The sequence below is a fragment of the Nilaparvata lugens genome, chromosome 11 (assembly GCF_014356525.2).
Source record: "Nilaparvata lugens isolate BPH chromosome 11, ASM1435652v1, whole genome shotgun sequence".
Lineage (NCBI taxonomy): Eukaryota > Metazoa > Arthropoda > Insecta > Hemiptera > Delphacidae > Nilaparvata > Nilaparvata lugens.
In genome coordinates this window covers 23,821,694-23,849,349 of record NC_052514.1, presented here as the reverse complement: position 1 = coordinate 23,849,349, position 27,656 = coordinate 23,821,694, and the positions used below count along the sequence as shown (strand labels likewise).

Here is a 27,656-nt window from a genome sequence, read left to right as displayed (position 1 = left end):
GGCAGAAGGCAGAAAGAGCAAGGAGTCAATAGACTCTGTTCGCCCCTTCGTCATCAGCCAACCAGCGACCAGCATTCAGCAGTCAGCAGCCGAGAACAAACTGGTTCCAGCCACAATTCGAGCTTCGGTTATCAGCATCGAGTCAGCACTCAGCAAGGACGCTGCTGCTCAGTTTTTGACGGCCATCCGCCAACCCAGCCGCTAATCCACTGTCAACTCTTCCTTCCATCATGACGTTCCACGCCCAGGTACACTACACTCAATCACTATTAGTTATCATTTTCCCGTATTGACTCAACAATGTATATTACTCATTTTTCAGTAAATTCATATGACTTATATTATTAGATAATAATAAAATACTATAGTATTTTCTGTTCAATTTTTCTGTCCATACAGTTCTTCAATTTTTTCTGCCATCTATAATCTATAATAATATAATAAAGGAAAGAATTAGCTTATACACACGTACTGGATAGGAAATTCACTAATGACGCATCATCCTCTTAACTTAATCAATTATTACTTATATTTTCTAGATAATAATAAAATAATAATATAATATTTCCTGTTCAATTACTAAGATTTTTCTGTCTATACAGTCCTTTAATTTGGTATGCCTTAATCTATAATCTATAATGCCTCAATGTAATTTATAATACAAGGAAATAATTGGCTTATACACGTACGGAATAGGAAATTTACGAATCATCACGTCTGAACTATTGAACTGATTAACTTTTGATTCTCAATTTTATCGAGGATGGTTATAGGGTTATTTTGAATTCTTCAAGATTCCAGTAGATACAGTTTTCAGTTTGACAAGTTTTTAGTCAGATCCTTGCAGAGCGTGGGTTACCTGCTAGTATGTTATAAATTGAATGAATTATATTCAATTTTAGAGCTACTAAAACTATTGAAACACGTTAAGAATGATCAATTATTCAATATGATAAAATTAAGGGTACTTGATCATTTTTACTGTCTTTCAATGAATGATATTGTTCAGGTTTTAACCTGATACACATCACGTTTTTATCTCATCAATGAAAATAATGCATATGAATAAATAGAATGATTTATTGTATGTAGACCACATGAGTCAGTATTATCATAGAGAAACAATAGCGTAAACAATAGCTTATGCTATTGTTTCTATATGGTATTATTCATTTATTTCACATACTGTATAATGAAGTATAACATATAATGAATGACTTTATTGGCAGAGAGACCCTCTCCGTGTGGAATAAATGAGAGTTATTGAATGTTGATTTTAAATTCATAGATATTTTTAGAGTATCGGCTCTCCTTGTATAATCAATGCATGCCAGTTTATTGATTTCAATATTATATATAGATGCGGATTGTCTCTCTCCGAAAATGAATGGACAAGAGTTATTGTCTGTTGAAATCAAGAATCCGTTCTTGTCTGTATTTAAGACGCTCTTGTGCTGAATCCAAGATAGAGATATAGAGCAATGAGCATACCGTCTCTCGGTGTCTGATGAATGAATATCGAGAATCAATTCATAGATTATAGATACATCGAGGACATCGTTTCTCCTTGAGTGTATAAATGAATAAGAGTAATTTCAAACAGTTGATTATGAATTATTCTTAGAGATACCAAGGATATCGTTGGCTAAACGTGTTAACCGGCTTTTTTATTCCACTACAGTTCTGTTGGAAATACAGTTGGGCTACACTGAAAGGAGAATCGTCCATCTAGTTGAAATAAAAATTGAATAAAAAACCATGACTTAATAATTTGTTATGATTCTTCTTTATTTTTTGTCCTTTCAAATAATTGTTTAATGATACCAGAATCTATTTTATGTCTAAAATTTAAGTTACCCTGTCTAAACCGAGTTTGTACCTACTGCACCGATATCTTCAACAAATCTACACCCCTACAGTCATACCTTTTCCACTTTCAAAGTAGTGAAGTACTGTAGTTTAAAAAAGTATGAGAAATTTGATGGAATAGATCATAAGTATTTCTTCAAAACAAGCTTTTGGGGGAGCATGATTTTTCATGAAATTCAAGTATTGATTAGTAATTCTCATTTTCCATGTTAGGCTAGGCATTTCGTGTAGCTCTTTTCTAATTAGAAACTGAACGAAATGGTTTGAATATGGAATAGTTCATCTTCTCCCTCTCCCAAAACCAGATTGGAGAATTCTATCCTCATGGGTAGGTAGTTTTGGTCTCACATTAGGCCTACTCATGGTGAACATGTTACATTAGGAATTTTAATTATCTCGATTTTTTATTATTCATGATATTTGATACTTTTCTGCGATCTCTCTAAATATTAATAAAGTCATCTTTCTAATAATAATTTTAATCATGCCATCCTGTTAGCGAATGGCCATAATGATGCTACAAAAACAATTTCAATCAAATGAGAGATTAAAATATTAGATTAATTTAGTAAATATATTTTTCCAGATGTTTATTTGTTAACAAATAAACCATGGAGTGTATTTTTTAGTAAAAGGCTTCGCCAAAACTAATATAACGAATTTTGTAGACTGAAGTAATTTTGTGAAGAACATTCTTTTTTAAATAAGAATGAAGCAATTGAATCCTTGTTTTCAACTTCAAACCATTGTAATCCGTCTCTCACTCTTTCTTACACTCTCTTCCATTCTCTGTGTTTCTCGCACCCTCAACTTTTTTCCAACTGGCCGATATTACAACGTGGGCCTAATATCAATGTCATACATGTTATGATGAATTATTATTCCAATCTATTTTAATCCATATGTCAACATGGCTTTCATATTTCTTCCACTGGAACATCCCCTCAAATTATTGTACAATTCATATTAAAACTCCTGTCTTAGAATTGCTGCTACAAAAAATACAATATGATAATTTAATCTTCCACCCTTCGCAGATAACCTGTTTCCATAATTCATGAATCAAACCATGATAAGAAAATAACCGTTGGAAAATAACAAATAAAGTGGCCTATGATATGTTTAACTATTCATTTGATAATTTTTGAGCACACAATTGAACTAGACCCACTACAGGATATTATTATGTGATAGGGTTGAGAGACAATGAAAGTAAACTCCAGAATATCCATTGTTAAGCCTGATGAGGCCTCAACATCCAGGTGAAACGATCGTCATCACCGAGAGTCACACATCTCTACTGTCAAAGTTTCTGCTAGATTTACCACTTGAAAAATAACAGTAATAATAGTTTGCAACACCACAATAAATTTAGATCCATCCCATATTATGAAAGGAACAATCAATTTTCAAAATATTGTTATCTCACAACAAGTACCTATCATCTTTAATCATATAAATAACTCATTAACTTGATAATTTATGCATATTCTATCTATATATCCATATCAAACTAAATCCAACCAGTTGCCTAAATATTACTGCAGACAGCAATCTTCCTCTCCATTGTTGAATGTGTTTCTGCGCAGCCTTAATAATGGGCTGAAACGGTACTTAATGTTGAATACATTTGTCTAAGCATGAAAAGCAAGGTTGTAAATGATCAGGCTTCATGAAGAGCGCATTAAATTACCAAGGTACTGCCTCTTTGACAAATAATGTTCGGTCATCCGCGGTCACTCACTTCTATTAACATGTTGGCGTGACGGTGACTCTCTCTCACCCACAGATTGTCAACGAAAAGAGAAAGAAAATCGCTTACAGAGAACGAGCAGAAGAGAGATAAAGTCAACGCAAAAATGTGCATACGCGAAGACAGAGTGAGAGAAAGACAGTGGTTTAGCAGAAAGAAACATGTTGAGATGAAAAGATAAAAAGAAAAGAGATGACAGATGAATAAGGAAAGGAGGAAGAATGCAAAAGGCTGGTGATGAAGAACAACTTGAACGAAAATGATTGAGTAGGAAAAAGATGATGTGGGATAGACAGATGGTATTGTCATATACCAGAAATGACATTGTGACTCATAAATTCGTTTCAAATTGAGTGTTTGCCAAAAAATAATGTTTCCACGTTGACTCCCATAATGTGTACATGGAAAGCGATGACATTTGCGAAATGAAGACTGGAATTATCGATATTCTCATGGAGTAGCAGAGCTTTTAGAACCTTTTAAGATAGTAGTACTATCTTGGAATAAAGACATTTGAATAATCACGCTTTAGAAACTCGAAAAGGATGACAGTAGACGTGTCTTCCCGATTTTTTATTGTAATCTTCTACTCTGCCTAGCAGTAGTTTTATTATTTTCTTAAGGAGGCATATAAGTTCTTATCTTTGAACATTAAAACGTGAGTGTCCACCATCCATGTTAAATTTAATCTCCTTGTAACTGAAAAACATTTTATGGTAGTTTTATCAATAATCTTAATTGAATGTCTAATCCTATTCATGTGGAAAAAATGGGCTATTTTCCGTTAAATTTATAGTGATTTTATGGCATTTATGCATCTTGCCAAAGGCAAGGCAAACTCAACGATGTGTAGTTTATTGCCACTGGATGCACAGAACTAGATTCTTATGTTGGATCAGAACTATTAAAATTTCGATGAGGAATCTGTTTTTTCATTAGTAAAATAAATTGACTGCTTATTCTCTTACTAAATTGGGATGAATCTATACCCATTTCTCTCTTCCTGTATATGAGTTGTAGTCCAGGCAACGAATGCTTAAATAAAGGCATAGAGGGAAAAGTTTGGAACACAATTTTCAACTCCACAACTCTTTCAAGGATAGTAAGAGGATTAACATATCAAAAGTCCTCACCCCTACCCCCTGTGCTAAAGGGGTGGGGGTGGTTTGAAAGTACCATTTTTTTCATTTTTCGCTTATATCTCGGAAACTATGCATCTTATGAACATTTTTGTTCTGTGCAAAATTGAAGCTTTCAAAATTATTACCAACAAGTTTTGTCCTCTACATTTTCTCCATATCTCTCATAGTTTCTGAGATATCTGCCTAGGTTTCTGATAAATTTCCTACAAGTTTTGTTTGGTAGAGGTTTTCGATAAATCCGATACTTTTCGAGATATTTATGTTCTTAAGAGATGCATTTTCGAAAAACCAATTTTTCTTCCATTTTTTCGGTCTTTCAAGTCTTTCGAAAATGCATCTCTTTAGAACATAGATATCTCGAAAAGTATCGGATTTATCGAAAATCTCTACCAAACAAAACTTGTTAGGAAATTTATTAAGCTTCCTTGAACAAGTTGTTTCCAAAATATAAGCATGTAAGTTATAAGTGGAAAATGCAACTTTCAAACCACCCTCATCCCTTCAGCACAGGATGTAGGGGTTGGGATTTTTGATATGCTCACCTCCAAACTAGTCTCAACAAAGCTGCATAGTCGAAAATTGTGTTCCAAACATTCCCTCCAAATTTCATTGTCAACTGATCTATTGTTGCTGAACAGAAAATTTCACTCTCAACACTAAAACTGCTGCAACAGTCGTAGTGAAGTGCGTAAAATGATGAAAAACTACATCAAATGGAAGATAATTTGATGCTCTATCAGCTCATAATCAGCACGGATTTTCATCAATCGTTCAAAAATTATAAGGCCAAAAAGATTAAGAAATTGAAGGCAGAAGTGTTTTTTCAAAAAATATTTCACCTTCAAGAGCAGATATCTCAGAAGCTATGAGAGATATGGAGAAAATGTAGAGGACAAAACTTGTTGGTAATAATTTTGAAAGCTTCAATTTTGCACAGAACAAAAATGTTCATAAGATGCATAGTTTCCGAGATATAAGCGAAAAATGAAAAAAATGGTACTTTCAAACCACCCCCACCCTTTTAGCACAGGGGGTAGGGGTGAGGACTTTTGATTTATGTTAATCCTCTTACTATCCTTAATAGAGTTGTGGAGTTGAAAATTGTGTTCCAAACTTTTCCCTCTATAATCTTTCGTTGACTGGACTATTGCAGATCTCTTAGGAATCCTAATACTTGTTTCCGATCGAAAAGTTTTTTGTAAATGGAAAAATAAGTTTATCGAAAAAATATAACACATTGAAATACATCAATTTGAAGAATCATTTAAGGTGTTTCAGGTTTAAGAAGCATACAATACTTTTTTCTCAGTTTTCTCAAAATTTGAAAAGTGTCTCTTGAAACGCGTCTTCTAATTGTATGCTAATAGCTTATTTATGAAATATAACTCTGGTTGTGGTTCTTAGAATACAACTTAGATAAAATTCTTATAAGCTCGCTCAGGAGCTCCCGCAGTTCACTGCTCTTGGACAATTTATATAAATCTCTGGAACGTATTATTTCCAGAGATTTGATTATCAATGCAATATATTGCTGAGTAAACCAGCTTATTCTATTAAGAATAAAATCGGATGGTAACTTTCTTAATATTTCAATACTGATAATTCGATAAATAAATATGAGATTGGTCATGCATGGAAGTGGAGAATCAAATAATGGATACACCATAAAAAATTTGATACATATATTGTACAAGTAAATATCAAAAACCTAATAAATGTGGAAACATATAGAGCAACAAGCACACACAATAAATATAAGAACAAATATATCAAAAATAAAATATCACAGATTGGCTCACTACTTTTTAGCTCTTTAGCACGAAACGTTACCATGTGCTTTTAATTCATTAATAATATGCATTTATTTTCATGCAGCTTAGGTATCGACTTGCTGCTGCTTGTCGATTAAAAAAAATCTCACTGTATATCTTCTTTCCAAAAATCATAAAAATAATCAATTGATAAATCATAAATTATAAATATATTAATATATATAGGTCTCAGTATATTCCTCAATAATATATATATATCTCTTAGGGCTTAAGGTTCTGCCTCTGATGGAAGTAGATAAATCAATTTATCCAGTGAACAAGAGCTACATTATATCTTTACAAATTGTTAAATAAAATCAATGGTTGAGTGAGCATATGTATATTATAAGATTAAAATTAAATATTCCTTTAACCTGTGCACCTTTGGATATGTAAATTGATACAACTCTTATCCAATCAAATATATTTTTTGTACCTTTTTAAGACTTGCGCAAGTTTTATAATAATTTTTAATATTTATAACCTTTCCGACGAGCTAGCTTTTTATATCTGTTTCACTCGAAGCACTGAGGGCGCCCTAACTTTATATATTTCGATAATTTATCACTCACGTGCTGAATTTTTACAAGATGTTGGAGGTGATCCGAATTTCCTGGTCGTTCTGGATTTTTGGTGGCCGAAGTCGTCCTCTCCAAGGGAATAAATAAATATTTTAATGACTTTCGCTTTAAAGCAGCATCACTAAGTCTTATAAAAAAAATTAATTAATGAATTTAAACTTTAAGTCTTTCAAAAGTACAATTTAACAAAGGGTCTTGTGCTCTACAAAATTTAGTGTCGTTCCATAGTGGCGTCTGGCAGGCAAGTGGGCAGGTTCTACCCTTATTTTCTACAATTTCATTTCCGACTTACAAATTTACATATATTTAAATAATTCACTACTACGCCATTAAAAGGATCAAATATTCCGTGCCAATCTACTAAATTATTACCTATATCTTAGGTATAACATTTTATAATTTCTCGGACCATATCCAATACATAAACTGAGTAGTGATAATTTACAAATTCTTATCATTTATAGAAATATTTATATATACATTTGAATCGGCTCTCTATTGCCGCCCATCGATTACTGCAATTTGATTGGTTCATGCAAATTCACTACTGTATCTATGCGCCTAGGAACATACTACTTCCTTAATATTCTAATTTATTTTTATTTGGTGGTTTATGTATGTTCATTACAGATAATAAATATTTTTGGGATTTATAAGTTGTTTCTCCCTCTACAACAATTAGCCATGTGCTTTCCAAAATCCTCTAGTTGAATACCATTTGTTTACAATAAATTTTTGCCAAGGTGTCTGGCTAGATTTCACATTATACGACTTTATCGATTATTAGGTCGCCGATCAGTAGGTATTTTAAGCCTAACCTCAAGTTTTCCAATACTTTATATAATATAATAAGTAGCAAATAACATTCCTTTTCTATCCGGCTGTTCTAATTTTAGCCATGGTACCCGTTATTATCTAATCTTTCAATTGTTGTTATCGCATTTGGCGATAATCGAATAGCTGTTTTACTTCAGACCTATAAAATTCTTCCAAATAGGGATTTTGCTTGCCTATCAAATTTTAATATGTTACACTACGCTGCCAAACTTTTAGATAGAATATGCAATGATAATTTTAAGTTTTGTCTGATGTTCTATTCCTATTCAACCTTGAACTCGACATGAGTCAACATCCAGTATGCTAAGAACAGCGAGTTCATCTCCCTTTAGGGGTGCAATTGTAATCAGATGTAATAACATCTAGAAGGTATTGCAATGAAAGATCCAGTGAAAGACAATAAAGAACTTGAAAGACAATAACATACTGGCTTGATAATAGATCATGACCAGATACTTTTTCTATTGTCTTCACATTGATTAATTAATCAGATGCAAAAAATAAAGAAGCAAGGGAGCATCTTCAGGAAAAATAATCATTAATAAATCTCAGATTGCCATTTTGATTACTAGTCTGGTTAGTGGTTACTCATTTAAGAATTGGCTTGTAAATCATTGAATAGAATACGATACGAGAAAAATAGAGTACAGTAGACTTGAGTATCATTTAGATAAGGAAAATATTTTAAATTTTCAAAAGACATCTCCAAGATTAAAAAATATAGCTTGGTAGACAAGATTGATGATTTAGTTTCTACCATTTGAGCATGTTATTTAGACCAGTTTTGACCAGTTAACCATGTTTTGACTGGAAGTTTTCAAGAATCAGGGATATCTAACGATGTTTATAAAATTCTTGAATATACTTTTTGTCTCCTACCAAGTTCATTGACCTGAGAGCGAGACAACATGATCATACATATGCTAACACTTGTCCGATAATTTATGAGTGAAGAATGTGATACATTTGACAGGAGCTTCCTTCCACATTACATTGAGAAGAATTTCATCGAATCATCAAGGTCAACTGGAATATACAATCTGATACCTCTGCATTTTTCCAACAATTTTTGTTTATTTTTTCCAATCAAACAGGTTCATTTCACTCCGCTCTATCATTATCACGAGTCGACAAATTAAACAAGAAAATTATTACTCCAGACATTATTTATTGTGGGTATGTTTTAATGAGCAATAATAATAGTACTCCAAAATTCTACCAGTTATTATTATTGAAATTGTATTTTGCTACTTTTCAAGATGGAGATTGAAAATGGCGATTATAGTATTTGTTTATTCGCATCTTCTCATGAAGAGCTCATTTTATTCATTTAATTATAAGCTGAAGGCTCATGCTGTATGATGTTCTCAGTGAAAATTTATTTTTAGCTCTGAAGTATGAGGTATTTTGATACATTCCATATAGCCTGATATTCTCATTATAAGACATTTGAATATTCATTGTGAGTCATAGTCGCAGAGTTCTTCATTCCAGCCCAAAAATCACCAATAATATAATGGTGAAGAGTATTTTTTCAACACATATTCCACGATAACGTTGAAGCTCAACTAAATTTTACAATGCTTTCGAAATACCATTTTGTCTATGTTTCGTTATTATTTTTTAAGAAACAACCATATTAATTTGATTTTCATACTATAAATATTTCACACATGGACTTGGCTTGCTAAGCTCATATTATCTGTACGAAAATGCATTTTGCCTTCATTCTTATGAAAAAATACTTTCATAAGTATTGATATTAAATTATACTTTGGATAAGCAACTCGAATTATTTTTCAAGTTAATTCGTTCGATGTATTGATATTTCACTCTTAAATTTCTTAATTAGTCTCTCAATTTTTTGGAAATGAATTTCTCACTCTTGTATTAACTGTTCCTTCACTAACTTGATAAAATGGAATTATTTGAAATTTCTTTCTCATAAGTATCAAACACAAAAAAATGCAATTCCATTTGTTCACTGTCTTAATTAGTATAGTAATTTCATATTCAACCAGTCATTGAATGAATATGAAAATTACTGCTGTTGTTTGTTCATAAAATGTGTGGCGATTTGAGGATTTCTAGGTGGAAAATCTAATAATTTTCTCCCTTTCACAGGTTTGGGCGACAGTTCTGCTAGCAACGCTTGCATCAGTGAGCTGCAGACCTGAGCAAATGCCAAACTCGAGACCAGAGGAGCCAGTCCTGGCTTTGAGAAGCGGAGAGATACAAGCGCTGCCTGAAGAGGAAGCAGTCAGGAATTCCAGGGCATATACTCGCGAAGGAAATGATGCGTGAGTATTTTGAAAATGATGAAACCACTCCAGAATATGGGTTCTAAGATAAAACTCAACAATCCCTAGAAAATCAATGAGCAAAAACTCAAGCTAGTTCGAAACTTTAAACTATGAAATCAGATGAGTCAGTCAAAGAAGTGACATTGAATCAAACTTATTCCCGTGAATAACCCATTTTTTCTGACTATTATGCTCATATTTATTATGAAATGAATCCCATCCAATAAATTATACTCAAGAGATTAGACAAGACGTTGTGAGTCCAACGTTTATGCTTGGCTGATCAGAGAAATCTTAATATATTATATACCATGAAAGATTTTCTAATATTTGAAGAGGAACATTAGTACTCTCATTTAGCAGAAGAAATTCTCTCAAGCTTTGGTTTATTAATAATATTGGAAGATGGAGACATAATTTGAGTAAAAGCTATTTAGTAACAATATACAATATGTTTCAGGGTTTGTCGTCTGATACTATCTGGATTAATAATTAAAGTTAATTCAAAGAATAATTTACAACTATTCATTACACATTGAAAATGCCATAGTCATGATCAAAGTAGACGATTTTTCAAAGATTCTATATAACACTGAAAATTCTTAGGTAAGAAGAGTGGTTATCATTCGATAGCATTTGTAATAATACATTAAAGTTGAATAGAAATTCCAATGATTAATTCACCAGTTTTCGGTATAAATTCAGAGTATGATAGTCATTAGAGTATTTTCAACATTTAAAAAACTCTTTGTGAGTTTTTAAACATTTCAGCTCACCTGAATATTTCGAGGAGAGAACAATGAAAATTGAACTAATTGATCAAATAAAGTCAAAAATAATTTCTATCAGTGTTACATTCCCTTGATCTGGAAGCATCCATCTTCCACACAAATCTGACAGGTATTTGAGAATGATAACACATAATACTAGTCGCGTATATCGTCGAAAGATAGTAAAAATTAATAATCGAAAATCAAGTACCATCCACAATGCATTTAACAACAAATTAGTTGAAATTTGTTTTTCAAAACTGGAATATTCTTTGTAATAAATAAAGGAGTGTTGAGTTCACATTCAAAATCATGATACTTTAATTCAAGGGATGGAGATCCAAGTAACCCAACAAACAGTTTTTTGTGGTGAGTTTGTGAGGAACGGTATCGTCCACGTGAAAAAATTATTCCAGGGCACATGCATAGATTAGCTTTTAAGACGCCCTTGTCCTTGGCATTTGCAGTTTTTTCTTGGGAGATAAATCTTTGGCCTAATGGGCGTTATCTTGACTTGGGACGTAAGCTGCATGACAGATAAATAATACACTTTAAAAAGTTTCCAAATAAGAATACGGTTGGTGGAAAGTCTTTATCATCTTCAGTATGAATTCCATGTGGAGAATTAAGAGCATTCAAGATGAAACCCTATTTTTAATCGGTTTACAGAAACGTATTCAGATTGAGTCTAATCTCATAAGGAACTAAAAAAATTAATCTGAAATACTGAATGACGAATCAGTCTAACGTTTTTGAGTTTCAACACTTAAATCAATGATCACGTATACTGGATGATCAATAAATAATAACCAAACTTCAGTCACATCACCCGTATAATTTTGTACGACATGCACATGTAAAAAGGTTATTCAGTTATTCCAATATCATCTACTCAAATCATGTTGAATTGTAGGATTTCTATAACGTTAGAATGAGTTCATAAAAAAGGTCAGGCATTACTTCACATTAAAATAGAAATCGTTTAATTAATGTTTGACACCTAAAGGGTAAATCGGTATTGATGAACCTAAAGATCTAGCACATAAACTTCTCAAATATCTTTTTAAATATTATTGGAAATATTTGATCAGAAAATTTGATTCAGCCAAATTTATTCTCAGAGTTTTGATTTATAAAACAATTTATTCATGAAGCATGAATATTCTGATACGTATGAATAGGATAAGAGCTTTTCCTTGTCACTGAAACATCTTTAGTAGCGTTGGAATACAATTATTTATGCTTAGCCAAATAAGTTCTAGTTTCTGGATCAATTTGAATTTGATAACTCGAGTTACAAATTTTCAAGAGCACTTGATTTTTCATTTTGCAAAACGGGGATTTTCTTTGGTGATTGAAGAGGACCAGCCCGCTGCCTAGCTGGGGCTTATTCTTTACTTATTTTAAAGGTAAGAAATTTCTTAAATACTTCGCTAATCAATTTTAATATAAAATAATAAAAAACTGCCTGAAATTAATGCATGAGTAATCAATATCTAATGCATCCCCTTATTGTCTCTTCTAGTTTTTCCAACAAAATAATGCACGAAATCAAGCTCTGAACTTTTATGACAACTCTTGTTATCAAATTCAGATCAAAGAAACTATATCAATACTATTCAATAACATAATGATTCAATACGACTGACGTTGAAGCATGTCTTGTTTTGAAAATATCTCAACACTGTACATGTAATTGAAATTTCATTGATAATAACTCTTCCAATCGTGAACATTGGTCTGAATGATCTTCAGGACTAAAGTATCTACCAAACATGATAATCTTCATGATCCAGAGATGTCCCAGAGTAAACTTTCATTTTGCTTCTATAATAATAATTTATATTAAAAATATTGATTATGATAGGGAAATGATCTTTGAATTAGTGAAGAGTTTCTTCTTTTGTTGTTAGCTCTCTCCGAATACGAAAGATAGTACTAAAAATCTTTAAAAGCTTAAAATAATTGAAAAAAATCTATATTGATGTACCGGAACTTTGAATATTGGGCCTTAAGATAATACTAAAAATCTTTAAAAGCTTAAAATAATCCTATTTCTCCTCTATGATTCGAATAATGAAGAAAAATATTAATAAAAATGGATATTTCACTATACAAACAGGCTTCTTGTCATACATGAACAAAATTGAATTTATCAATAAATTAAGTTCAAACCCTATTTCTCACGAAACTGATCTATTTATAAAATATAGGAGTAAATGAGTGTATTTGAGTGAATTGTAATAATTATCCATTATTACTGAACATGATAACAGGTGTTGTCAGAGGGGCTGTTGCAATTTAATTCCATTGTAATCTTAATCTATCATGAAACGCGGATATTTTTAGATTCATACTCTCAATGAATTGATTTTTAATGGGATTGTAACTTAATCATTCTTAACATGAAATATTTTTGTTTCAGACTATCAACAGAAACAGACGAAGACATCAGTAGTACAACAGACAATTTGAACGTAGAAACTGAAAGAATTATGACAACAGAGATAGCATCCCATATTGGTACTGAAGAGAAGTTCTCCACGTCAAATACTGGAGTTGAAAATACAAAGGAGGCAATGAGAACATTATTGAATCGTATTTCAAGGATAGATCACTCAATTGAAATGGAAGATTCGAAGCAAGGAATGCAGCGTCATCACATACCACGAGTAATTCAGTTGGACAACACTCATCTGGGCATAGAGGGCCGAACATCGAACAAGTTCCAAGAAATGGATAATCGTGATGAAATGACACAAATCCAGGCTGATGACATATCCAAGATCAGAGGTATTCTCAAAATTTCCAACTCAGATGATGAAACAAAGAATGAGGGAGGTAGTATCCTGATTATGCCTGGAGAAAATAATGAAAAAAGTACCGTGGATGAAACTAAGATGGTTGATGATGACTCTACAAAGACCTCAAACAAAATTCCCAGCATTGGACAGATGTCTATTCTCATGAATGGGCAAGAGAGACCAACAAATTATGCAGATCAATATAATTTAGATAACAGTGCAATGCAACAATTACTGTTCAACCCAACATTGAAAGATATTTTCAAGTACAATCCAGCATTTGATTACTTGAGTAAAGTAGCAGACAGTCAATATTCAGCACCTAACTTCAATACAATGAGTAAACTGAACTATGATGATAGTAGTGATAGCAATCATAAGACTCAAGAACCTGTGATAAGAAGGAAAATCCAGTACCATCAAATGGTTTTCCAGCCCAATCCTTCTTCTTCTATGATGAATCCCATGTTCATGAGACAACATCAGGGTGGGTTCCCACAGTCATCAGTAATCAGCTATTACCCTGGTCTAGATTACAGCACAATAATCAACGGGAATCAGAGGTTTGGAGCAGTCTCACAAACTAATAGACCAATAATCACTGATTACCCCCAGCATCAACAAACACTCCAAAGCAATGTTCTACATATCCCTTCAATGTCTAACCTCCAAACGTCACCAGTTAACAGAATGCAACAGATGAGGAATAATGTACCACAAAGGGCTTATGATGATTATTTCCCAGTGATCATACACAACCCGTTCAACATGATGTGGTCAGCTTTCACGAATATAATCGAGTACGGTCCTGAGGCAGATGTTTGCAGAGCCGCGCCTAAAGTCGCGAGGAAGGGGAAAACAATTGTAGGAGCCAGCATCGATCAAGACAACATCGATCTGAACAGCCAGCTGAGGTTTGAGATTCCAAAACGATCTGAAACACTAAACATTGGAGGGAAATCAGCTATGGGAACCAGCATAGACGAAGACAACATAGATCTGAACAGCGAGTTGAGGTTTGAGATTCCGAAACGATTCGGAGGACCTCCTCCGTTTATCAGGAGGATGAAGGTGAGGAGAGGAGGGGTGGCGATTGCAGGACCCGGAGGTATTGCCACGGCAGGGTCGGGGGGAACTGCCATTGTGGGTCCGGGGGGCACGGCCTACACCAAAGAGGACGGAACCGCCATTGTGGGTCCTGGAGGCAGACTGGTCCATGTACCAGAGTTTCCTCCTATGAATTTCTTCAATCAGCCAATTGGCGAAGGGAGAACTTTCCAAGACCCTCCAGGATCCAAGCTTATCGCCATGGGGCCTGTCATCTACTACAATCCGCGTAGTGCAAGTTAGATGGCAATTTGTAAAGTTTGTTGGGCTAAATTTAATCAATAACTCGTCTTGCTCAAGATTGGAAAGTGTTCAATGCATTTGGCAGTGGGTCTGCTCAATATTAATATACTTTATTACATGCAGTATTTTATCAAATAAGTTAAAATAGATAATAATTACTACTATTATAAGTGGAGTTTATACTCTGTTGTATATCCATACTATTTCACTATTAAAATTAAACTTGATTTTTAAAAACACTTTTGGAGTAAAAATGAACTTACATTGGTAGTCTACACTACACTACATTATTACCAATGTAAGTGCATTTTCACTCCAAATGTGTTTTTAAAATTGGAGTTTATACGTTTATAAAATTAGTAATTCAACGTCAGTATGAGGTAACAGAACATTCAATTATTAGATTTATAAGAAGAAATTCTATAACATGATTAGACAAATAGATCAGTAGTGGATGAAAAATGTAAAAATCATGAAAATTAATGGAAAACTCGGATTTCAGCTATCGAAAAATAATGGTTTTTATACAATAGAAATTTTAGAAGAAGTAGAAGATAATACAGTAGTTTTAGACAGGGCTGAGAACGATATTGACAATCAAGCATAGGCGTACACGTCTACTTGGTAACGCTATAAATGAATTGATCTTGCCTAATTAATTTATAATAAGGATATATAATTGGGTACTGAATAATACGTACATTAGAGATTTATAGATACTACAAGCATAATTGAAAAAGTATTTAAATTATTAGATGAGAGTAGTAGCTTTGTAATAATGATAATAATTTATATTCATTAATAAATTTATGTGGAGAAAGTTCCACTTTTTCAATGATAATGATAATATCAATTTGATATTAATAGTTCCTCATGCTTTACCATTTTATTTTATTGCATGAAAAATTCAATTGTTATAGCTTAGAAGAAATCTGTAGAAGTTTAGAAATTTGTAGTTAGATCTAGCTCTAGATTTCCCATTCAGTACTAGCTATTCCATACTTCATTTCGATTATCGAGTAGAAGAATAATATTCAGTTTGAATGTAATAATTTTGTTGTATGGAAATGGTATTTTGAGAATAAAAGCTTGAAAAGTATTATTTTTCATTCCATATTTTCCCTTTCCTGGAAAAAATATATAATATATTTTGTTCATTGGGTGTTGAATCTGGTGTATTCATTGGTCTTGAATAACTTCAGAGATCTGAAAATAGATTGAATTGACAGTTTTTTGATTTAAGAGATCCAAGAGATGCGTTAACTTCTAGAATTACTAAAGTAATGTGTGAAAAAATGTTTTGAATCAATGGACTAGTTTCACAACAATGAGAGAGAGACTCATTGAAATTGAGTAGTTATAACTCACCAAACTTGACAAGTAATTGACTCTTCGGGCAAACAAATAATAATATGCCAAGGGCTCCAGATTTCATAATTTATATCCAAAATCATTGTAGTAGTCTATGGATTTATGTGTTGGAATTTGGAAGTAGTGTTTTCAGGGCACAGCCAGTCCTGAATATTTGAGTAAAAGATATTTTTTGATAAAAAATGAAATACCTCATATTCTATATTAGTTAAAAATTTCAGACCCACATTACAAAAACCTATAAGTTACCTGCAAGTTCAGATTTTTGAAATCTAGGTATCTGAGCTTTCAAGGAGTACGCTACTTTTGAAATCTACATTTTAAACAAACAATTGTCACACAGCATGTCAGCCATATCACACGACTATAAATAAATACTAACTATCACCTAAAATTGGTCGCGCTTTCAAACATAGATTTCAAGATATTAATCGGGATAATTTTGTAACTCTTCATATTCATAACTCCTTACGATAAAAATAATTGATGATGAGAAATTCGAATGAGATAATCTTTCTACTGGATAATCTCTTCAACTTTCGATGAAATTGTTGCCTTATCAAACACTATTCCCAGCATTTTTACAATTTTGTGAGCTGAACATGGAACACCAACAGCCAAGAACACAGTCTACAGAATGCAGTAAGTGATAAAACAGTGAATTTCATCATTTAACAGAATCTAACAGCATTCCTAATACACTAAACACGATTAAATCATCATATAACAAAATCTAACAATATTTTAACACATTAAATAAGATTACAATTGACTAATGTCTATTAACATTTTTCAAATGATGTTTAAGAAAGCTACCGAGTTGATGTAAAAGACGGTCATACATTTAACACAATAATATTCTTCGTAAATGCATATGAATAGTTATCAATAATTGATCATTAAACATGCCATTCAAGGTGATTTGACTAACGACCGCCCCGGATGAAAGTGAAATTTCTATGATGTATTCATCCTGCATTTTATTGAGTAGGCAACCTGTTGTACAGCGGTGTAGACTTCCTACAATTTAATTTAATATCCTAGTTGAAAAAACTCTTACATTATACATTTACAAAATCAGATCCCATTGGACCTGTACCATACAGCTTTATTCATTACTGTAACATTTGAAATGATCAAAGACAAATCCAGGGCTGGCTGTATTGGTGGCGGTGTATGGGAACTTTGGCTTTTGGAAGTTGGAGAATGACGCCTTTTACAAGATGAAAAATTATATCTTGATTAATTACAACACTGCAGCATCGAATATATAAATGGACTAATATCATCCAATGAAAACGTTCTAATAAGATTTCACTGAAACATGAAATTATGCCTTCTTTTCATGATATTGATGAATAGATTTTTATAATAGTCTTGGGTAGAAGTAATTTTTCAAATCTCTCTGGATTTATTAGGTTCAGACACTTTGAGTGCATACTCATATTTGAATTACTAAATTTCGATTTAAACCTGTATTCGTCTTTGTTGAGGGACATTCTTTATGGTGTTCTTCGTGAAGCATCGGTTAACGAATTAATAGAGAAAATTTCCAAGAGAATGACAATGAGAAATATTTGCGATTATTCAATTGCTAGCACCCTAGACATGAGTTAGGAAGATTTAGATTATATTATGATGAAATATTCTATATAAAAGTGTCTGTAGGTGATGGACTCGTAATGTTTGAAGTGTAAAACTACGTTTTTCAATGAAGAAACAGAATTTATATCATTAAAGCATTTCATTTTATATTATTTTTTCTCTACGATCTACCGCCTTATGACTTGACAATGCGTGACTTCTAGTATATGGAAGTTTATTAAATAATGTGCACAAATTGGAGGCATCTTATTAAGCTGTTAACACTGTATTGTAATATTTTAAATTCCAAATATGATATAAATTGAATATTCTATTGATTACTTCAATTTGAATTCTTTATAATACAGAACTGATCTTCAATAAAATAAAATTGATTAAATGCTAGGCTATGTTATTAATTTGTATTCCATGTTTTTTATTTCAAATTGAATATTTGATATAGTAAAATTAGAAGTTTTTCTATCGTGGATTCATCCTTAAAACCTTTGTCGAAATTTTTAGTTCTTGAAACTACCGTTCAATCATACCAGCATTCTCACAATGATTTCGTATTCAATTGGGGTGTAGACATGATACCTACTCATGTTGTTTATACTTAAGAGATTCGAATGCAATTCATAACATATAAAACTCAATCTGCAATCATTTCAAATAATTGATTCATTATTCAACATAAAATTCTCAAATGTAGGAGAACTTGGACTAATTAGTACTCACAAGAGTTTGATTTTTTTGACATGGATCACCTTGAATTTAGAAATGATAGAGCTCAACTAAACAGATGAAGTAATAATAATATGTATCTGAGAATAAACTTATTATTTGTTTGTGAATTTGAAATAACAATTCTATGCTTAATATTATCAATGAAATCGAATCTCACACCCTCCAGTTAGAGTTTAGGTGCCCTAACAACTTATGTACCCGACACAAGTTTTTCCAGCAGCATTTATTCTTAAACATGTCATGAATGATAAAAATGAAAGTATGTTTGTAAGATTGCATGAGCCATATTCAATAGCTTTACAGTTCCCATTATATTGACCATTAACATTCTCTATAGGCTTGGTAACTCTCATAAGTTTTTCACATTTTCTGAAAAAATCCTTCTTCTTTCCAGATACTGGATGTTCCACACACCAACAAGACCCGTGATGTACATCCCAGAATACAATGCCGTTCTCATACCAGCCGGAGCCAGAGGAAGTGGCAGACCACAGAACATGATGCTGAAACCAGCACAACCACCACGCAGAAGAAGGCCATTGGTAGACTTGATCAGATATATGCAAGGAAAAACATCAGGAGAAGTGGATGATGAAGGATACATGAGATTCGCCACTCAAGAAGTAACAGGAATGAACCAGAAAGAACACGATGAACTTCTTGATAAAATGAGACAATTAGTCAGCATGGGAGTTGTGGATAGTATCCAGATCATCAACCGACCAGATAATGACCTTGAAAACATCAAGGAAGTTACAAACGAGAAGGAGAGTATGAAAATCAGTGCGAATCAAGAAAAAGTGAAGATTGAAAACAAAGACAAAACTACAAACAGCTCCAAGGACGCATTTGTCCACCAAAATGATAAACAACGATCCAACCCAATCCATTCCCAATTGTTTCAGAGGGAAACAAAGTATCCAGCTGATCATTCCCGCGGTTACCATTTCTCTTACAAGTATGTGATTCCACACAACCATCACAATGTTGCCCAAGTATCAGTCCAACAGAGATCTTCACCACCACAGAGACAGCCGTTCTTTGGCACAATTCCAACCCAAGTGCCCCATCTACACTTTGTTCCAGAAAATAAACAGGTTCCTCTGCCACGAGTGATTGAGAGGAAAACTTCTGTGCCTTTGCAAATGATCAGTTTGAGGAAGGAGGTAGAACATGAGAAGGAGGACGTAAAACCACCAAAAGAGGCACAAATAAAACCAGCTGTAACCAATGCTACTCAAAACTCTACATCTGGCATAACTCAAGCAATACCTATTGTGAAGCCTATAACCAACTATCACTCTCCAAGGCCTGAGATTCAACAAGCAATCAAGTTCGACAAGATCCCACAGAAACCAGCTGCACCAAAACCAGTCCCCAGAGAGGAAACATTGGAAAGAAAAGACGAGCAGAAGGATCTGCTGCAAAGTATTGGTCTGCAACAAGAGGAAAAGAAAGAAGAAGGCCAGCAAGAGAAGAGAGTGTCGGTAAAGTTTGATAATAAGAATGGAGGTGTATCAGAAATCAAAGTCAACACCAAAGTGAAGTCATCATCGTCAGTTGAAACCGACTTGAATCCCAAGGATGGCATCATGGGATCGCTTCAGGATGTGCCTCTGGTTCAAGTGCAAACTCACACCAGGAAGCAGACTGTCAACATCATGGATGGAGGGTTTGATAAGCGGACTGCAGATGCAATGAAAATCGGCTTCCTGATGGGGTCTGCTCAGGGGGATAAGGACGCTGATATGTTCCCTGTGGATGAAGAAGGAGCAAGTCCTAGGGTGTATCTTCGGGAAGCACCGCTTCCTGAGGAAACTTCGAATGAGATGGTGGTTGTTACTGGCAAGAAGCCGTCGGAGTTGATCTTGAGTCCAGTGGCAAGGGCTGTGGCAGGTCCCAGAGGAGTGGCTATTGCTGCACCGGTTGCAAAGGCCTATGTGAGGGGCGGAGAAGAAGTGATGTTGCAATTCGACCCAGACTCTGTGGCAATAGCTGGTCCTGGAGGTCGAGCTCACTCTCATCCCAGGCTCATTGTCACTTACATGGAGGATAAACCTAAATGAATTTCTCAGCAATAACATGGAAATAATGTTCCTGAAATACGATCAGTATTAGAATGCGCTATTTTGTATCTCCCATTAGAACAATATTTGAAGATTGGAAAGTCAACAAGAGGAGAGTTTGTTATTATCTAACATTCCACTCTCAGGAATCAGAGTCTCAGTAGATTTCCAATATCTGCAGAATTTCTGAACTGTATTGTAGATTGTACTATACATCCACTTCTTCTTCTAGCATTTAATTACTCTATTGAGGATTCACATCAAGCTTTTTATATTAATTTTGACAGTAAGATTGTTATTGAAAATGGAATGTATTTTCAGCTCCGATGAACAGTAAATTTGTTAAACATTTTAAGTCAAACTATTACGATTTTCTCTACAATATTATCGAGATATATGTGTTTTTGAATCTTTATCACGAACCGATAATGATGCATTGAAGGAAATATTGTGGGTAGATTTTATCTATTTCTGCTTCAACTGTAGCCAACTTACTTGTATCTTCATCATTGAGTAATGTCATTACGATTGTGAACCAATACAATAGCTTCGTTTTTTACAAAATGTTTCTAGAGTAGTAATAAAAATGAAGTACTTCAAACAAACTACCTGATTAGTTATCTTCATTTGCAACAACTCTGCTATATAAAATTGGGTTACATAAGAAATTATTAGAATAATGCTGGTAAATGCTTATAACTATATTTCTGTTATTTGACTTTGCTACCTAAGTAATTAAAAATCTCAGTTCATTGTTATTTTCACCTAGAAATAATCTGAAAATTGGAGAATTATAACAATAATGAAGATTGGAATGATTATGGAGCTTGGAGTATGATCATAATTTGAACTCTGAGGGTCGGTTTCCAAGCTCGGGATGGAAAGTACTAGACTTTAAACAGTTGGAGTCAGAAAATTGGCTTCCCGAAACGGGACGAAGTCACAGTTCTTATTTATTCTTTATTTTATCATTTCTATAATTAGGAAAGGTAAAATAACCTTGACAAAATAAAACATTCCTAAATAATTCAAAATAGCTGAAACTTTACTCTATTTTTTCTTTATTTTATTTTGTGTTCAATTTTCTACTTTTTCGAAATTTAATTTAACCGTAGACTGCGACTACGCCTCGTTTCGGAAAGCTAATTTTCTGATTCCAGCTGTTTAAATTTATGAACTTGGCTTATCCCGAGCTCGGAAACCGGCCCTAACTGTTCATTCAAAACTACTAGCGAATGGGGTAGTTTTGGGAAAGTTCAGACCCCTGAATACAGGTATCCAAATCCCGATTCAAACTGATTAATATGGTCACAAGTAATATCCCAAATAATAAATTAGATAATCAATTTTATGAAAATTAATTACCACAAAAACGCAATATACAAGGTGAATCTCTTGACCCATTTAAGACTAATCTTTGATACTGGTAAAGAAATCAAGCTCTATTGTATTGTGTGATATTGTTGAAATTCAGGCCTGCGAGGTCATCCTATACTGAAGCCACCTTTTTATTTCTGATGGCTCGATTCCAAGTAACGTAACATTTCGCGACTTCCAAGTTGTAACTCATTGACGACTGTTCGATTGCATGCTTTGTCACGTGAGTTCTCAGCTCTTGTAATTTTGAAAAACATAGTCGACAGTCGACCGCACAGAATTCTGATGAGTCTACAGCTATGATTAGTGAGAATGAATGGAATATGTGTGAGGTAGGTTCTGATAGTGCTGGCTATTGTAGGGAGATTGCCCCATGACATTTGTAAGACATTTGTGCCATTCACGATAATAAGATACGGAACGACAATAAGTTACATTCACATTTGTAGGATTCTACTTATTAGTAGGATAAAGTAAATAGCGTGGGCATAAACTCTCGATAAGTGTGAACTGTTACATACTATTAATTTTGATAAAGATATGGTACGACAATGAGATACGTTCACATTGTAGGATTCTACTCATAAGTAGGATAAAGATAGGCAGCGTGGGCATAAACTCCCGATAAGTGTGAACTGTTTCAAAATATTAATTGAAATTTGGATAATAATATCATGCTGGTATTAAGAACCTGATGTGGAACTAATGCTCGGAGATTTCATGATCAAGTTATTAAAAAGGATGAACCAGAGATTGGAGACCTATTTTTAAAAATAAAATGTCAAATGTAGAAAAGGTCAAATAGATATTGGAATTCATGTTAGCAATATTCGAACCATGCAGGCAAATCACTATTACGTTTTTGGTTACACAATACTGTGTTTATAATTATCAAATACTCGTAATAATTGCTAAGGATTTATAATGAATCATTTATCCGAATTTAGTATTAATAATGAGCTATGAAAACTTCGAAGATGTGGGATGCTGATCATATTTTGAGGTACGAGTTTATAGATGGATTTTTTTCAAACAATCGCATTGGAAATCTCTTTCTCCACACAAATTATGATTTCCAGTACCCTAAAACCAGTTACATACACATCGATTTTTGGACGTACGATATTTTGCGGTCCCTATGAGTTCTATTAGTTTAACGGAGCTTGACAAACATAATCTGTTCAATAGAATCAAATAGAATTTATAAGGACGGCAAAATTCGTACTTGCAAAAATCGATGTTTGTGTAACTGGCTTAACTGTTGAAATCTATACAGCTACGAGTTATTAATTGAAGCAACCATACTTGTATACTAGTGGGTTGTAGCGGTTCTATGAACAGCTTTGCTATCCAATATTGAGTTGAAGAGAGGACTTTCAATCCTATCATCGCTCAATAAAAATAGGCCTATCATCTTTCCATCTCATTTGAATCACACAAGAATATTGCATCTCTCCAATACACCCAGTAAGCTTCAAATACAGGTGAACTAATAACAAACAAAATGAGGAAATTTAGCCTGGAATTCAGAAGAAGGGAGTGTTTATGATGTAACCTATTTTTCTAGACTCTAGACTTCTAGACATTAGCTACCGAACACATGCTGGGTGATCTTTATAGTATTCATAGTTGGGACTACATTCAGTCCTGAAGTAGGTCTCAGGCTCTTAACTACCTATCTCAAGACATTAGAACTGTACGTGCAAAACAAGTTGACATTTCAAAATTATAATATTTTAATAGAGTTTATTATTTCTTAACTATTATTATATATCGTGGTTGAATGTTTCATACATGAGAATGATATCACACATGCATGAAACCCATTTAATTCGAATATAATGAAAAGTTTTCCAGTTGTAAGTGTAATTTATTATCAATTTTTCTTAATTTATATCACAATTCTCACCACAAATGCTCTCAAAATTTAGAATACCGATAAATTATAATACCAGTCATAGAACTTTAACCTGGAGTTGATGAAGAAATAATACAAAATACAAATACATATATTTTCAACTACGGTACGGTATATCAATAGCAAATAATTTCTGCTTCTGGTGAAGTTTTAAAAAGTTAAGTGATACAAGTTTACAGATCGTTGCAATTCTGTTCACAACCTTATGCTTTTTATTTGCGTTTCATGAAATTTATTCGCAATTCGGTCACTGGTAACTAACCTGATTGTGCGGCACACCCTTTTAGAAGATACATAAAAAAATGGAATAATGAAAAAAATGAGTCAATGGTCGATTTCAATCATGGTGTTATTGTAAAAATTGTAACGTGCTATAAATTTTCGGCTCTAAATTTATTGTCTAAATTTAATATTTTCTAAATTTGGCTTAGTGGTTTTGTGTTTTGTTTCGGTTTTGTATATGTTTGGACTTTTTAACATCAAAATGAACTTTATTCCGAAGTGAAAAGTGTAAATTTAAAGTATTGTGCTCCCTATAACCTTAGTGTCCGGTTTCCCATTAGGGAACTTTGGACTATATAAGGCGAGGTGGAACTACCCTTGGGTCTCCCCACCATTCAAAGCCATACACTAATAATAATAATAATTATGGTGTTATTCTATTACTCTGTGAATTTATTCCATTGGCAAATTTCAATGCAGAGATCGATTTCTGGGGATTGAGTTGCATAAACTGCAGCCTACGAGTATTTTCCAACCACAGGACGATCAGTTTAGTATTAAAAAAAATGTGAATTCATCCATCACTCAAAATAAGGAAGAAAAACACCTATAATACACAACTATTTCAATAAACTGCATGAATTAAACTGCATGTGCAGTATGCGCAGAATGTAATAATCATAATACTAAGAATTTCAAGTTGTGGCCTCCTGCAAATTCATCATTCAATGAAGTTAGAATAATTCAAGAGAATGTCGATTTTAATAATAAAATTGCCAGAAATTCCATCTACATTAGATGTAGGGCCTGGATCAATCATTCTTTTCATGGATTCAGTTGACTAAAACATACAGGAGAGTAACACAGTCTTGCCTAGCATTAAGCTAGTAATTTGTCTCCCATTCATTGTCATAACTATGACTTGTAGACCTAAGTTTGAATGAATGGAATTTTAACATAAAATTTGTACTCTTGTAAAGGAAGAGACATATTCAATTATCCTTGCAACATAGTGTTGAAAACGTTGTGTGAAGATTTGTTGTTGTGATCAAGCAAGAGATAACTTTAATATTATCAAATTATACTAAATATTACAGCACTATCAATCTGATTCTTGACCCATTCAGTGATAATCTATGCGAATTCTGTTTCAAATGTACAGAAGCTCTTCAATTTTAAGTGTTACATTATTTTGTTACATCATTCAATATATTTTTCTTTTTATTTTCCCCCCTTTGATCAACTTTTGTTTCCTACGCGATAATTCAGTTTTGTTTTATTCGTGGAATATTTTGATCGCTAGCATATTAAAATTCTATGTCAGCTCTATATGAATGAATCAGAAGGAAAATTATGAAGAAAATGAGGTGATGAAATAGATTTTAAACAGAGCTTTCTCGATTTTGCAGAGTGGAGCACCGTGCCCTGCAGGAAGTGAGAACGCTGGAATATTACGGCGGTGCCAAGGGCCAATACCTGATCATCCACCCATCGGGACAGATGTTCGTCTCGCGCATCAACATCGACCGCAAAGAGGAGGAGGGCGGCGAGGACGAGGACGTGGGCATGGAGGAAGGCGGCTTGGAAGGAGGCAGCAGCGGAGGCGGTAGCGACAGTGTGACCATCAAGCCGCCCCCGGACAATGCGAGTATCGCCGAAGCGAAACCGGTCGCACTGGCGATTGCAGGTGTGGGAGGAGTTGCTAGCTCTCGACCGACGGCGACCGCAGTGGTAGGGCCAGGAGGACTCGCCATCGCCCGCCCTGTCGCCACCTCCATCGCTGGCGTCGGAGGCAGTGGAAGTCCTCCCATTGTCATCTCACCGGCCCATGGAGGACTGCAGCCGCCTCCACCGCCTCCCAGTGCGGGGGCTTACCTCAACTCCATCGAACCTCACCCATCCTTCTTCTACAATACCTTCGAGCCTCAGCCTGACTTCCACTACCCCCACCCCCACCCACACCACGTTCTGCACCCCCAGCAGCCGCTGTTCGTCTACCCCTACGGATACCTCAACGCCCCCATTCCTCAAGTCAAGTGATCTAGCGTGATTTATAATTGGATAATTTTAAAATAAATCTTGTTTCAATCTTCTTATTGGGTTGTTGTTATTTACAGTTCTAAACCTATACAAAATTGAAAAATCTGATAGATAGAATTCTAAGAATATTCAGGACGATCAGTACTTTAATTTCTACACAGCGGTGAAGAAGAAGCTCATAGAAAGGCCTCTTAACTCTCTTTGGGAGCTGAGTGAGAAGCCTCTATTTTGGGGATCTAGCTTTAGCATCTCCACAGCATGCAGATTACTTTCATTGTAATTAACTGGAGAATTTTGAAACCGCTCACCTTGAAACCCCAGTCCTTTGTCAATGACTTCAAGTATTCAAGTATTAATTAAAATGTTTCAACGATAGGAATATCTTGAACATAAAGATAAATTTACTACTTATTATTTGTGTACTGTATCATGGAGAATAGCTAGAAGGCTCTATGAATAATTGAAATTGGACTTGTCATCTTATTCACTTTTCGGCTTCTGGGTAGAAAAGAAAAGAATAAGATAGAATTACTGGTAATAAGTAACTCTGAAGCTATTGAAACTATTCTCTAAATGTTTTTGTAATCAAGACTATTGACTGAACGTTGTTGGAATCAATTAATCCATGACAATTTATAAATATTTTATAAACATTATACTACTGTATCAACATAAACAATCAATTAAGCTTAACCCAGAAAAGGAAATCCAAAAATCTTTGATTTATAATTTTAACGATCTTGAATTCATATATATAGGAGCATGAATAGATAGATCACAATGTGATATAATTTTGTTTCTTAAATAACTCAGAAACCGTTTGTTTAAAAAAATACAAGAATAACTTTTTTAGTAAATTAAAATACCTATCGATTGGTACCTGCGTTTTTAAGATTGGACCAATATTAACTGAGATATGGCAGCTTTTCTAAACTTATGCTAAGGCCAAGAGGGTTATGTAACATTCATTATTGTTTGAAATAATCTAAAATAGCTAACAAATGATATGCAAAGCAGACGGAGACTGTTGCATTGTTGTGGCAGACTTTAGCCGCATGCCTCTGCAAGCAATGCAACTAACCCCCAGCGGTCACCTATCACTAAAACTGTC

General features: G+C 33.8%; 1 protein-coding gene across 1 annotated transcript; it reads left to right on the top strand.

Moving 5' to 3' along the window:
• On the top strand, positions 1-26,598 carry LOC111053652. Its single transcript, XM_039438223.1, has 7 exons — positions 1-248; positions 10,118-10,293; positions 13,492-15,215; positions 17,188-17,233; positions 19,317-20,985; positions 23,343-23,368; positions 25,915-26,598. The coding sequence occupies exons 1-7, from the start codon at positions 231-233 to the stop codon at positions 26,543-26,545; spliced, it is 4,290 nt and encodes a 1,429-aa protein (XP_039294157.1). The 5' UTR covers positions 1-230; the 3' UTR covers positions 26,546-26,598.
• Positions 26,599-27,656: the final 1,058 nt, after the last annotated feature.

Bases quoted from the DNA above. Each gene is read 5' to 3' on its own strand.
- LOC111053652 (XM_039438223.1), top strand. The intron at 20,986-23,342 runs TGAATTTCTCAG...AAAACTTCGAAG, and splicing joins ACATGGAGGATAAACCTAAA to ATGTGGGATGCTGATCATAT. The intron at 23,369-25,914 runs GTACGAGTTTAT...TCGATTTTGCAG, and splicing joins GATGCTGATCATATTTTGAG to AGTGGAGCACCGTGCCCTGC.